The following is a 15,214-nucleotide window of genomic DNA, read 5'->3' as shown; positions in this document are numbered from 1 at the left end:
TGAGCAGGGCCAACCTGGGTAAATGGGACAATGTGGTATCTGACGAGTTCCAGAAGCTTCCGAGATCCCTGCAAAGGAATCAAAACAATTCTTTAGTCCAGAAGGAAAGGACATCTCTCCTCCTCTTGTGGGAACCACCTCAAATGACGTTGGACAACTAGTCAAGAGAAAGCAATGATCTCTTCACTGGGAGTTCCAGAGTGAGACAGCTGCCTCCCGCCGCGGCAACCTTGCCTCTGATTGGTGCCTCCTGCCAGAGCTGTTCTGGAAACTCTAGACACATGTGACAGGGTCTCCTCTCCAAACTGTGAGAGGTAAGGATGGCTCCAGTTTTGTGGGCTTTGTGGGGTCCTACTTTACGATGTTGCAGATAACTGCCAGGAGTAAGCCTGGCTCTGCCACAGGAATCACTCCTAGCGGAGCTCAGGGGACCATATGGGACGCCGAAGATAGAACCCAAATCAGGTTCTACAAGGCAAGTGCCCTACATGCTGTGCTATCTCTTTAGCTCCCAGTAGCAATATTTTTTTGAAGGAAGGCTTTCCCTGTGATGCTCAGGGCTTACTACTGGCTCTGTGCTCAGGGGTCACTCCCAGTGAGCTCAGGGGACCTTTAGGGGTGCTGGAGATGGCCTGGGTTGGCCGCATGCAAGTCAAGGATCCCGCCTGCTGTACTGTAGCTCTGGCCCTGGATAGCTGTATTTTAAAACAAGATTCTTCTTCAACCCCCACCTCCACCAAAAGAGTATGACTCATCCCAGGCTCAGGGGAGAATTAGCAATTTTTAACCAATTAGAATTTTAAGTTAAGGTATGTGCTCTAAGGAGTGTGTGTGTGTGTGTGTGTGTGTGTGTGTGTGTGTGGTCTCAATGGTAATTGGGGGGGCGTTTTCTGTTTGCATATAGAAAGGAGGTAGAAGGGATTACTCCTGGCTTTGTGCTCAGGGATATGAAAATAGAGTTGAAAGCAACAGGAAATCCTGGAATATCTTAAAAATAACATTCATTTCTCTCTCTTTTGTTTTTTTCATTCCGAGTCACACTTGGCGATGCACAGGGGTTACTTCTGGCTTTGCACTCAGTAATTACTCCTGGTGGTGCTCGGGGGACCATATGGGATGCTGGGAATGGAACCTGGGTCAGCTTTGTGCAAGGCAAATGCCCTACCTACTGTATTATTGCTCCAGACCCAGCATTCATTTCTTTTAAATTTTTCTTAGACCTGACCCAGAACCATTGAGTTAATATTTCATTTTCTCAGTTCTTTTAGAAGTAAGAGCGTTTTTAACACATTTACTTTGCTTTTGAGAAATGTGAGAAGAGCCAAGCCAAATCAAACCTAGCATTTAGACCTACTGTCGCATAGCTACAGATAGCCCTCCCCCTGCTCAGATGCCCAACCTGATCGATGGGCTCTAGTTCCTTGGAAGTCTATAGAGGAGATGAAGCTATACCAGGCTTAGTTCAGAGAACTGTGATGGATCCATGAGGAATGCTTAGCCATGGAAGTAGGGGTGGTTACTGGAGCGCCACCTAGTGGCCATCCTAATGGAACAGAAAGCCTGTGCGACGCAGACTGGTACTGATCACACAGTGATACTGGCCTGACACCATCAGAGGAAGTGGAATACAGTACCTTTGGAGAAAGAAGGTAATTGAGAGTGTCGGGTTTCATGGCATCCAAGGCTTCATTCCTTGGGACAAAAATGGTATAAGGTTCTCCAGCCCCACCTTCCTCTAAGGCCTGTCCCATGTTGGTTTTCTGCATTTGAGAAATGAAATTTTATATTTACAGTCTATCTCAGAGAGTCAAAGTGCTTGCTTAGCAAATACAACTGACTTGAACAACATCATTTTGAGCTGCCTGGATTCACTTATATGGGAATTTTTTTTCAATTTATTCTCTACTCTCGCCTCCTTTGTCTAGTCAACAGGAAGATGGCAAGGATAACGATCTTTACGATAAATAATTTGAAAATTTATTAGTAACTTTTTCTCTGGTCTACTTTACTGCAAGAATGCTGCATGTAATTTATACAACATACACACCATTTGAATTACTTTATATTAACAGTAAGACTACCAGTCAACAGAGAGTCTAGTAGGTAAGATCTGGGGCAATGCAAAGTAATAAAAAAGATTTTTAACTGTTCAGGGCTGGTGTTCTTAGTCCTTAGGTTGCTCAAGTCAGCTGTATTTATCATTGTTGCCCTCACTAATTTTACAAAGAGTTGGACGTAAACATATTTTAAAAATTCATGGGAAATACATACCTCCAGGAAAGATCTGAACTTGCTATATCTTGGTTGTAGCATTGTCATTATGGTTTGCTAAAAGGAGACAGTTGCTTTAAAATCATTTAAAAATAAGGAGGTTTAGGAAATACATCTATTAATACTAAAAAGCTAATTTAGGTCAAAATATGTGTGATACAGAGGGTCTATTTGACTGTAATGCATCATGGAAGAATTTCATATTATTACTGTAATACTAATTATAACTTATAGAGATTATTTTGGTTTTTGGGGCCGCACTAAGAGTGGTTAGGGTTATTCCTGGCTCTGCACACAGGAATCACTTTTTGTGGACTCAGAGGACCATATGAGATGCTGGGGATCAAACCTGGGTCAGCTGCATGCAAGGCAAGCACACTACCCACTGTACTATCTCTTCGGCCCCAAAGTGTCTGTTTTTTTTTTACATTACTTTTATTCATCATTAAATAGGTCAGAAGAGTTAAGTTTTACCACAGGGTATAATTTCCCTGCTCTATAAAACATGTATAATAATTTTTCCTTATAACTGGTTGTTAGACTGAATTGTGACATGTAGCCTAAAAGAGGAAAAAATCAAGATTTTCCTTTTTGTTTTGCTTTTTTGGGTCACACCCGGCGATGCACAGGGGTTACTCCTTGCTCATGCACTCAGGAATTACTGCTGGCTGTGCTCGGGGGACCATATGGAATGCTGGGAATTGAACCCGGGTGGGCTGCGTACAAGGCAAACGCCCTACCCGCTGTGAGGATTTTCCAACAGCTAATGCTTGCCTTCATTCAGCAGAGGCACTCAGAATTCTACTGAAAATCAACAAATGATCTTATCTTCCCTACAGTTGGCTAGTAAAACCATGATTAGTACAAGTGAAGGACACATTCGTAATGCTGGCATACATTTTCTTCTTGGATCTAAGTCTCCAGGGAATAAAAAGGTATGGGTTGACCCAACTTTATCTGAAATATCTCACCTCGGTATTGCTCATGAAAGAGGGTTCCAGGTTGTCCATGGCTCTGTCAAGGATGTGCAAGAGCCCATTGGAGGCAATTATATCTGACTGTATAATTTTTACTCTCTTTTTTCCTCCAAGGAGTTTAAGCTTCAGTAGATTGTCCTGAAACACCAAGGAAAAAATTAAGTTAAATTAATGTAGGGTCTTAGAAAAAGTCACTGTATTAGAAATCCCAAGTCCTTGATTTTACCATTTATGACTGTTTGAGAGTTTCTTGCCTGTGTGCCTGGCTGTCTTCCCTGGGGCCTCCTCAGAGGGGAAAAGCTCCAGCTTCCCTCCCCACCCCGAGCAGAACTCCCGGCGGCCAAAGACCTCCGGAGCCTAGCCACAGCCATGCTCAAGGTCCCTCTCCACGTGTTCGGACAAGCCTCAGGTGTGAAGGTACCGGCAGAGGAACCCAGGTGTGTGGGACCCAGGGCTGAGACCTCCAAGGCTGCTCGGATCGGGACTGGGCCTCCTCCGTCCAGATTTCCCATTTCCCAGTAGCTAGGTGGTCACACCCAGGGACTGCCCCTGGTGCCGTGTAATCCTGTCAATGGCCAGCATCCAGAGACTTAAAAGTAAGCTCCTGGAAGCACATGGCCGCTTTGCGCTTCCTCTGGGAGAACCTGGCAAACTACTGGGAGTTTCCTGCCCACATGGGAGAGCCTGGCAAGGTCCCCATGGTGTATTAATATGCCAAAACCAGTAACAAGCTAGATCTCATTCCTCTGACCCTGAAAGAGCCTCCAATTTGGCATCGTTGGAAGGATGAGAAGAGAGAGGCTTCTAAAATCTCAGGCTTTGGACAAATGGAGACATTACTGAGACCGCTGGAGAAATTTGAGGATCAACAGGATGATGATGATGATGATGATGATGATGATGATGACTGTTTGATCTTGGATAAGGCACTTTATCAAACATGAGATGATATAGCATATGCTTGGTGAATGTCACAGATTTTATATTTGAATCAGATGAGATGCTATAAGTATCACTGTATCACTGTCATCCATTGTTCGTTGATTTACTCGAGCGGGCACCAGTAATGTCTCTATTACACTCAGCTCTGAGATTTTAGCAGCCTCTCCTTACTTGTCTTTCCCAACGACTGGAGGCTCTTCCAGGGTCAGGAGAATGAGACCTATCATTACTGTTTTTGGCATCTCGAATACGCCTTGGGTAGCTTGCCAGGCTCTGCTTGTGTGTGCAGGATACTCTCGGTAGCTTGCCGGGCTCTCTGAGAGGTATGTATATATCTGCTACTGTATTTGGGATATGAATAATATAAGTGAGATAAAATAATATAAGTCATCCTCAATGACCTGCTGATTCCCAAAGGGCAAGACTATTAAATGATAAAGGATGTCACATTTTCCTTTGAGTCTCTCTCCTTTTGTGGGTGGGAGAGAGGGGGTACACAAGCAAGGTGTTCAGGGGTTACTCCTGGCTCTGCACTCAGGTATCACTGCTGACAGGCTCAGGGGACCATATGGGACACCAGGGATTGAACCTGGGTTGGCTGCCCCCAAGGCAAGAACCCTACACACTGTACTATCTTTTTTTTGGCTCTCCTTCCCTTCCTTTTTTAGGTCACTTCGAGGTGCTCCTGTCTTACTCTTGGCTCTGTACTCAGGGATCACTCCTGGTGGGACTCAGGAAACCATACGTGGTACCAGGGATCAAACTGGTGTCTGCCTTGTGCAAGGTTAGCTCCTTACCAGCTGTGGCCCTTTTTCCCCCCTTTCTTTATTTTAATCTATCAATATAAGTATCACATATAACACTAAATGTAGGTTTCCTCCAGTATCTTGAACAAAGTAGATTCTCAATAATCTATGAATTTTTGATATTTGAAGGTGTCAGAACAGGCCATGACACACACTTGCCCTCTGGCTCTCATAAACTTATTTATAATAATGATTATTTGCGAAAGGGGAGGAGGGCAGCTTGATTTAAAAGACAGAGCAGAGGGGCTGGAGTGATAGTACAGAGGGTAAGATGCTTGCCTTGACCGCAGCCCATCTGGGTTTGATCCCTGGCACCCCATTATTGTTCCCTGGGTACCAACAAGAGTGATTTCTGATCTCAGGGTGAGGAGTGGACCCCGAGCATTGTTAGGTGTGGCCCATGAAAAGCCAAAATTCAATCAAACAAACAAATGAAAACCAGAGCAGAACAACTGGCATTAGGAGAGATGGAGAGCCTGGATTAACCCTATAATCGAAAACACATATAACCTGTTTCCTTTTGTAAGAGGAACGCTGATGCTTCCAGGAAACAGGTTTCCTGCAAGTTTTCTTTGTCCTGTTGGCCACTGCAGGCTGACTGCCTTGACAGTCAGATCCGGGCAAACCCTAAAACCCTCTTCCAGACACAGTGCACCCCCACCTTCCTGAACTCTGGTGTTGTTCTCCTCTTCTTCCTACAATGAGAAGGCCTTTGGCCCAAGAGAGACGTGTTCCCAAACAAATGGAGAGCGGTGTGGCATAGACCGAGGGACAGGCTCACACTGGGCGTGAGCATCTGAGAGAGCCTTACCCTCTCATCATGGAAGATATCTCCCGCCTTCCCCGTCAAGGTGTAGAAAATGTTTGTGTTCTTCATCTGCTCAGAGCTCATTTGCCCAGCAATGATGTGGAGTTTCACAAAGTACTGGGCGTCCTGAGTATCCATGGAAAGTTCTTTTACCTGGGAAAGAGAGAGTCACATCCTCCAGCTGCCACAGGTATTTGACGGAGCCATGAGCTTTCTGATCCATTCACTGACATGCTCGGTCTCAAAGTGTGGCCCTTTCAGATACAGCGGCCAGGCCCTGAGCACCGCTGCCCTTGGATTGACTTTCAGGGAGTAAGGTGTGGAGAGGACCCTCTAACCGAGAGTGGTGCTCCAGCACCAAGGTGGGGGGTGGGTCGGTGCCACGGGGAGAGTGGGTGTCGGCGGTACCAAGAAAGAGGAAGGGGGAACAGCTGGAACTGGGGGTGGGGGTGACAGAGGAAGATGTGGCCACCTAAGGAAGCATTTGGAACCCCAAATGAAATAAGAACTTGCATGAAAAGACAGAGTGGGAGGAGAGGGGTTGGAGAAGAGAGAGAGAGAGAGAGAGAGAGAGAGAGAGAGAGAGAGAGAGAGAGAGAGAGAGAGAGAGAGAGAGAGACAGACAGACAGACAGACAGACAGACAGACAGACAGACAGACAGACAGAGATTTTGGATATTAACATAAGGATTTCAGAAATACCTTAAACAAGGCCACATTCTGTCAGTACTACAGACAACAGCCAACCCCTACAGTCTATTAATTGTGTAAATGTGTCCATATTCTAAACAGAAACCAAAAGCGAAGTGCCCAACTTTCACTATTGGCTTACTTGTCCCTGCCCTTGAACCTCAGCAGGGATGTTGGGAGGGTGTCTGCGGATTAGTAATGAGGCCACTCTGGCACATTTACGGCAGTGTCAAATTCGGGTAAGAGTCTGAAATTTACTCTTTTTTTAAGTTTACTGCAGCAAAGATTATTATCACGAAATATTCTGGGTGGGGATAAAGCAATTCTGCACAAACTGTTACATCTGTGTCTACATGAAGCCACAAATGTCACCGATCCCTCACCGCAGACCCCTCCTCGGCCATTCTCCCCTCTGTTCCCGCGGCACCAGGCCTGAGGGCAGTTGTGTACACGGGAGAAGTGGCCTTTTCTGAGGACCTTCCCTCTGCTACTCTTCATGTTTATTTTAAAAGAAACATGGGCCTCCCTCACACAGTATTTAATTCATAGGGTGGCAAGTAAGCAGGTTTGCAGTATGCAAATCTTATTCATCCCCAGACTGTGATACTGATCCTTCACAACCAGCCCTGCAGATATAAGACCTGGCTGGGGTCATCAGGGGGTCTGGTAGGGCAGTTGGAATGGGCTTGCTGGACACAAAAGTACCTTCACTGGGTGATAATCCATTAGGTTAAAAAGGATTTATCGCTAATTCCCCACCTGTATCAATAGGTTTCATTTTTTAAAAATTATTTTAATTTTTTTAATGAGTCACCGTGAGGTACAGCTACAGACTTACAAACTTTTGTGCTTATGTTTCAGTCATACAATAATCAAGTACCCATCCCTCCACCAGTGCCCATTCTCCACCAGCAATGATCCCAGTATCCCTCCCATCCCACCACCCCCACCTCACCTCCTCCACCCCCGCCTCTGTGGCAGGCACATTCCCTTCTACTCTTTCTCTCCTTTGGGGTGTTATAGCCTATGATACAGGTATTAAGTGGCCATCACGTTTGGTCTGTAGTCTACTTTCAGCATGCATCTCCCATCCCGACTGGTTCAGCCCTTTTGAAAAACAATATGGATGTTTCTCAAAAAATTAGAAACTGAGCTCCCATTTGACCGAGCAATACCACTCCTGGGAATATATCCCAGAGATGCAAAAAAGTATAGTAGAAATGACATCTGCATGGGTATGTTTATTGCAGCACTCTTTACAATAGCCAGAATCGAGAAAAAACCCGAGTGCCCGAGAACAGGTGACTGGTTAAAGAAACTCTGGTACATCTACACAATGGAATACTATGCAGCTGTTAGAAAAGATGAAGTCATGAAATTTGCATATGTGGATCGACATGGAGAGTATCATGCTAAGTGAAATGAGTCAGAAATAGAGGGACAGTCATAGACGGACTGCACTCATTTGTGGAATATAAAAGTAATAGAATGGGAGACTAATATCCAAGGACAGTAGAGATAAGGACCAGGAAGATTGCTCCATGGCTTGGAAGCTGGCCTCACATGCTGGGGGAAAAGGCTGCTCAGATAGAGAAGGGACCACCAAGTAAATGATGCTTGGTGGGCTTATTCGGGATGGGAGATAGGTGCTGAAAATAGGTTTCATTTTAACAAAGGTTTCCCACTTTTAGTAACAGAAGCCCCTTCACACTAAGGAATGTTCTTACACCCATCTGCAGTGTCAGATTATTTCAGATACTTACATTGAGGCCTTTCAGTCCCTTGTCTGTGGTCAACAGCACAGTGAATGGTCCCAGGTTACTGAGTGGCCAGAAATAGACTTTTTCTTAATAATGGAAATAAAAAGCAGGTAAGTGAGTGGCACGCGAAGAGTCAAATCAGGCACTGGACCTTGTGATCCGTTTACCTTTGGACACAAGAACCATAAGAGCTGCTCTGTTCTTGCAGGCCTTGTGTGAACAGGGAAGCTCTTGTTGAAGGTGTTACAGCCCCCAGCCGCCAAACCCCGCAACAAGTTCTATGTAGCACTGTTTTTCTTTCAGATACCTGGCCCCGTAGCCAATTTCCAGAGCTGTTGTTCAGAGCTCAAGGGAGCAAAGACTCAGGCCTGTTCACAGTTTCAAGCGCTGAGGCTGCCGTCTTGAAATGTTTGAGGAGTTTTCCATCAGAGCACCCTGCCTTCTCATTTCACACAGGACAATGCAAGTTAGACTGTGGGTTCTCTTCCTACCTCCCCAGGGAAGGGGAACCCCATGCTCCCATATATGGGAAGCAATGGAGACCAGCGGGTGTACATGGGGAGTGTGAGAGGTCAACTGGACTTAGTCCTGGGAAGCAATGAGGGCCCAACATGCAAAGGACATTCTGTCACCCCGATCTGCTCTCATTGGGTATTCAAACAGTCCTTAGGGGAACCTTGTACAACACACCCTGGGGCCATCAACAAGGGCATTTGGGCAGACAGTTGGCTAAGACTCAGGCCAGGATGGCAATGACCCTTGGGAGACACCTCCTTTTCTGATTCTTTCTGGGAAATTACTTTTAGTGGTAAATTTTAGATGAGGATTTTTTTTTGTTACTGCTGTTGGTTATTTTTGGGGGTTATTGGGCCATAGCCAGCCATGCTCAGGATTTACTCCTGACTCTGTGCTCAGGAATCACATCTGGCAGTCATCATGGGACCATATGCAGTGCGAGGGATTATTTCTGGCTCTGTGCTCAGAGATTGCCCCTAATGTGGCTCAGGGAACCGTGTGGAGTCCCCAGGGATCAAATCCAGGTCAGCTGCATGCAAGGTCAGCTCCCTACCCACGACACTAGCTCTCCAGCCCCTTCACAGACCATTCTTGATGAGTCTGCCCACTGCTTTCTGAATGACCAGGTCTTGGAGAGGCCCCTGCCCCAGAGGATCCAGGGAAACTTGGAAAAGGGAGTTTGTTGCTGCATACCCAGGAGAGAGGTGAAAGCTGTCAGCTTGCCCTGCCATTTCCCACCGGGTTCAATGTTGAGTTCTTGGAGGCGCTCCAGGATGTTTCCGTGGCACTTCGAGCCATCGCCCACGTAACCTTTCCGGCAAGTGCATCTACAGAGAGGGTGAGAAAACATTCTGAGCGCCTGGAGTCACCCGCGTGAGATCACACAGCCCAACCCCCTCGTGGCAGATGGGAGAAGCGATGCACAGAAACGCAGTGTGGGGAGGAGGGCGAGATGCAGAGAAAAATGACATAGTTTGAGTATTTTGTGGACATAAACAACAGGCCCTTTAGCGTCCGTTAGTCTCAGCACGTTTTCAAAGTGTGATCAAGAGACCGTGGGGAATCACTTGGGTTCTTACTATAACTGCAGATTTGTAGATCCCACCGCAGAACCATTGGGTCCAAATAAATTCTGAAATAAGCTCTCCCACAAAGAGCCAGTGTACCAGCGCACTTAGAAGATTCTCACTCACACATTCCCTTTTACAGCTGAGATCTCTTCCCTGATGTCTTGGTAGGGAAAACTTCCTTCCTTGTCTCATTCCCACCCTTCTACCCCCAACGTAGATCGGGTTTTTTTTTCTAGTATGATTTCCATATCATGATACCACATGACCATTTTCTGTAGCATCAATCCCAGTTATAATTTATCTTAACTTTCTTTCTTCTTCTTCTCCTTCCTTTTTTTTACTTTTTTTTGCTATTTAGGTCACACCCAGCTATGCTCAGGGATTACTCCTGACTCTGCCTCAGAAATTCCTTCTGGTGGTGCTCAGAGGACCATATGGGATGCTGAGGACCAAACCTGGGTTGGCCTGGTGCAAGGCAAATGGCTTACCCACTGTGCTTTCACTCCAGCCCCTATTTTAACTTTCTTAAGGTCTGCTTTCTTATCTAGTCTGAGGAGATGAGGGTAGGACCAACTGCACATTAGTTCATAGTTGAAACCCCAGGATCCAGCTCAGGACTTTGGTCCACAGTTGGGATTTAAGAATGGTTCTACGATAAGTATTAACCGAATTAAATGAATAAATACACAGTAAAAACCTTAGAAATCATCTTACAATATTTTTGCCTCATGATGGAAAAATAGAGTGCAGGGATGCAGTTAAAGAAGCGCATTAGCAGTGGTGTGCTGGTAAATGTTTAAAACCAGATCTCTGGAAGAAGGGTGGAGAAAGTTCTGATGTGCAGCTTTTGCCAATTCCCAAAGCTCATAGTTCACTTTGGCCAGTGAAAATACCAACACGATGCCTCTAAGGTGGCAATATTCCTGACAATATTCATATGACAGCCAGTGAATCCCAGCTCTGGACTCCCACTGTTCTTCCTAGCTGAAATGGGCAGGGTGGTAAGGAAGTGACATTTACCAGGATCCTGGAGAAAAGCCTAGAAGGAAACACCAGGTAGGGGAAAGAAAGTTTCAAAAGAGGGACCGGGAGACAGTGGTCATATTAGACCACGGACGGGACTGCTGCTCAGGAGAGGACTCCAAAGCCCTTGAGTCAAGCTGTGTTCCTAAATAGGGTTGGACGGTAAATTGTTCTACTTGCAACGGCGTTACTCAACCGTCCTGTCAGAGCCTTATCACTTCCTGCCTGCACTGCTCTGATATTTCCTTACTGGTCTTTCTGCCCTGTTTTCCTGCCCTGTGATCAATCCTTCACAGCTGCCCTGCTTGAGTTTTCCCCAAAAGGGAAACCTGGTGTTTCTGTGCTTTTAAAATCTCCTGGGCTTCTTTCATCACCATGATAAGGTTCGGGTGCTAGGTAGGGCAGGCATATGCACCCCCAAATAGTGGAGGATGTTCTTGCTTATCTCTCCTTCCTGCTATGCTCAGCAAACTTGACCTTTACTTTAGATGGAAAGCTCTCTCTCCTCAGGCTGTGTGTCTCAGCCACACTGGACAGAAGCAAGCTCTCCTGACAGGGCCCCTGTATTGAAACCATTAAACCCTTGGCCCTGCTCGAGATGAGAAACTCTCCAAAAACCTCCATCCTACCTTTTGCCTCAGGTTTTCCAGTACCTAGGACAGTGCCTCATCACTGAATAGAAAATTGACTAAGAACCTACTTAATTCTAGGAATCTTGAATTAGGGCTGTGAAAATAGTTCCAGTGGGCATCTTCCCATTGTAATGTCTCACATGCAGAAGAATAATTTCTTCAAATCATTCTAAAATCAAATCATTTATAGCAACATGGTGAGGTCACTTAGCCCCCCTGAGTCTCATCTATGAAATGGAGTTAATAAACCTGGTTGTTGATAAAGTAGAAAAGGTACATGACAAATAGCCAGCACAGTGCCAGACACATGACGCATGGCAGAATCCCAGTTCCCGGCAGATGCCAGGGACGGTGACGGCAGGCTGACACCAGTGGCAGCAGAGGTGCTGAGAGCAGCGCTCGTGTGGAGGGCCTGGGAGATAGCAGTAGGAACGCTCAGGAATAGCTCAGGAATGTTCCCTATGTTCCAAGAAACGTCATAGAAGATTAAATAGGATGCTCCAAGACACAGGAGAAGTAATTAATTCTTGGAGAAAAAGGAGGCAGGTTCTGGGAGAAACTATCACCAAAGAAGGATGCATTTCCCAGTCTAGAAAGTGGTTGGCCAACACTGACGGAGCCACCCGCTGTTCTCAGCCAGAGCTTCATCCCTGCTACTACCCACCTGAGGGTGCTTGAGAATGTGTGAAGATGGCGTGTGGTGTGCCCACACATGTGGGAAGATGCAGTGTTGTGTGCAGCTACACACTGAGATGTAGCAGGCATGTGCATATACATGTGGGGAGATGGCCTGTTGTGGGCACATGCATGTGAGGAGATGGTGTGTCATGAGTGCATACAAATGAGGAGATGGAGTGCTGCATGTACAAATGCATATGGAGACATGGTGTATTTTATACACACATGTGGGACTTAGCATATTATGCACATATGCATGTTGAAATATGGCCTGTTGTACACACATGCACATGAGTAGATGAAGCTTTTATTACATGTGCACATACATGCAGGGAGATGGCATGTTGTGTGCATACACATGTAGGTAGATGGCATGCTGTGTGCATGTGGGGAAATGAACCTTGTGTGTATGTATAAGTTGGGAGATGGCATGTTATGCATACACATGTGAGGACATGAAGCATTACAGGTGCATATACATGTGAAGGGGTAGCATATAGTGTGCACATACATGTGGGAGGTGACGGAAACATTTGTTACATGTACACACACATGAAGGGAGATGGCATGTTGACTGCACATATAGTGGGGAGATAGTATGTTGCATGCACACACAGATGGGTAGATGGCATGTTGTATGCATATACATGTCAGAAGATGCTGTGTTGTGTGTGCCTACATGTGAGGAGATGGAGTGTTTCTGTGTACATATATGTGGGAAGATGGTGTATGTGCACATGTGGGGAGATAACGTGATGTGCACATGCATGTGGGGATGACACATTGTGTGCACATACATGTAAGGAGATGATATGCTGTATGCATATGTGTGGGAAGATGAGTACTACATGTACAAATACATGTGGGGAGATGGCATGTTATGTGCACATGCATCTGGGTAGAAGAAATCTTGTGTGAACATATATGTGGGTAGATGGCATATTGTATGTACATACATGTAAGTAGGTGGTGTGCATCTGCACTTGAGGAGATGGAGCATTGTGTGCACATGCATGTGGGAGATGGAAATGGCATGCTGTGTGCACACATGTGGGGATATGGCTTGTTGTATGCACATAGATGTGAGGAGATGAAGCATTACATGTGCACACACATGAGGGAGATGGCATGTTGCCTGCACATGCATGTGGGATGTGGCTACTATGTTTATATGCAAATGGGGAGATTGTGTTGCATATATGTGAGGAGATGGAATGTGCACATTCATGTGGGAATTCATGTACTATGTGTACATATATGTGGAGACATGGCATGCTGTGTCACCTATGTGCAGTGCCCCAGATCAATTCATGTTGATCACAGCCCAGCAGGAGGCTGGATTCTCCTTCTCTGTGTTGGAGGGAGACTCCACTCTGAGCAGCCCAGGAAAGAGACAATGTTGAGAGAGATAAGCCAGCAGAAGAAAGACAAACCCTGGAAGATCTCCCTTGTCTGTGTACACAGAATAACCAGATGAGGGAATGTAATGTAGTAGAGGGGGTGAGGTGTCCAGATCACCCCAGAGTTTAGAGAGGAAAAGGACAGAGAAGGAAAGAAATCAAGGTAGCAAAGAAGAGGAAGAGAGTGAGCAGTAATGGGTAGACAGGGGTAGGAGGTTCACAGGGGAGGAGGTAGAAGGGGGACAATGGTAGAGCTATATCCCGAACAACACTGGAAACACGAAATCTAAGCTGCAACAACTGAGCTTGTAATGTGCCCGTCAAGGTGATGGACAGAGATGATGGTGGGGATGGGGAGAGGGTATGGAAACACTGGTGGAGGGAATTGACACTGGCGGTGGGATTGGTGCTGAAATATCCTATGCCAAAACTCAACTGTCAATAGCTTTGTTAGTCACAATTCTTTTTTTTTTTTTTTTTTTTTCTTTTTGGGTCACACCTGGCGATGGCAGGGGTCACTCCTGGCTCTGCACTCAGGAATTACCCCTGGCGGTACTCAGGGGACCATATGGGATGCTGGGAATCGAACCCGGGTCGGCCGCATGCAAGGCAAGCGCCCTACCCGCTGTGCTATCACTCCAGCCCCTTGTTAGTCACAATTCTTTAAATTAAATTAAATTAAAAATTAATTAAATTAAAATTATTTTATTTAAATTAAAAATTAAATCAATTAAATCAAACTAATTAAATTAAATCAATTATTTTAAATTAAATTAAAAATTAAATTTAAAATTATTAAAATTATTTTAAAAATAATTAACTAAATTAAAAATTATTTTTCAAAAGTGGGAGAGAAAGCGCTGGGACTCGAACTCCGGCTCTCTCCCCTCTGCCCACAGTGAGTACGGATCTGCTGACTGGCCCCATGCGATACGATGCTTATGAAACCTAGCTGGGAAAATGTACACGCTTGAGACCCAGCTAGGAGAGGAATAAAATGAACGTCCCAAGAGAGAGGAGGAAGCTTTGGAAGCAGAGACGCTGTTGAATCACTCCATGACTCAAGGTCCTTGATGGGCCAGCACTCGGCACGGTGGGGGGCATCCTTGGCACTCTCTGTCACTGACAGGGAGACTGCAGTGGCACCAGGTGAAGCCTCTGTCCGGGAACTGGTGACTTGATAGCCCCCAGTCAGCCGCTAATAAACATCCAGGACACCTGTGCCGCAGTGCCCAGGCCAGTCTCCCACGTCACCGTCACCACATTCCGAAGAGGAGACACCCCTGGATCCTCTGCTCTGCAGGGCTGAGCCTCCAGCAGGGCTGCCCCCTCCCCTCCCGCGCACTTGGGCAGAGCTTCTGACTCCAGGTCAGCCCCTTTGTTTGAGGCTGCATGCAGGAAGCACCATCCTGTCTGTTCCTCGTCCCCAGGCCTGTTTTGCACCACTCCGGGCAATATTTCAGGGCTGAGGAAACAGGACTGTACATGGGAGGCCAGAGCGCGGGGAATGAATGGGGGTTTCCTTCTCCCACGGGCTCTGACCACTCACTGGCAGCCAGCGGCCAGCTCTGCATTCCAGACTGTTCCTCTACGGAGGAAGCCCCGAGTGACCGATTCCCTGGTGACAAGGAGAACTGCGCG

At 46.2% G+C, this 15,214-nt stretch overlaps 1 protein-coding gene across 1 annotated transcript in view; it reads right to left on the bottom strand.

Moving 5' to 3' along the window:
- Positions 1 to 15,214, bottom strand: part of STAB2 (stabilin 2) — a 159,808-nt gene that overhangs the window by 105,627 nt on the left and 38,967 nt on the right. Inside the window, exons 10-16 of the mRNA XM_055118350.1 lie at positions 9,464 to 9,597; positions 8,258 to 8,340; positions 5,808 to 5,957; positions 3,243 to 3,386; positions 2,272 to 2,328; positions 1,635 to 1,760; positions 15 to 68 (exon numbers count right to left, since the gene is read on the bottom strand). Coding sequence (XP_054974325.1) covers positions 15 to 68; positions 1,635 to 1,760; positions 2,272 to 2,328; positions 3,243 to 3,386; positions 5,808 to 5,957; positions 8,258 to 8,340; positions 9,464 to 9,597 — 748 coding nt within the window. The remainder of the gene's footprint in view (positions 1 to 14; positions 69 to 1,634; positions 1,761 to 2,271; positions 2,329 to 3,242; positions 3,387 to 5,807; positions 5,958 to 8,257; positions 8,341 to 9,463; positions 9,598 to 15,214) is intronic.

This window comes from Sorex araneus, chromosome 10 (assembly GCF_027595985.1).
Source record: "Sorex araneus isolate mSorAra2 chromosome 10, mSorAra2.pri, whole genome shotgun sequence".
Lineage (NCBI taxonomy): Eukaryota > Metazoa > Chordata > Mammalia > Eulipotyphla > Soricidae > Sorex > Sorex araneus.
This window is presented reverse-complemented; position numbering and strand designations above follow the sequence as displayed.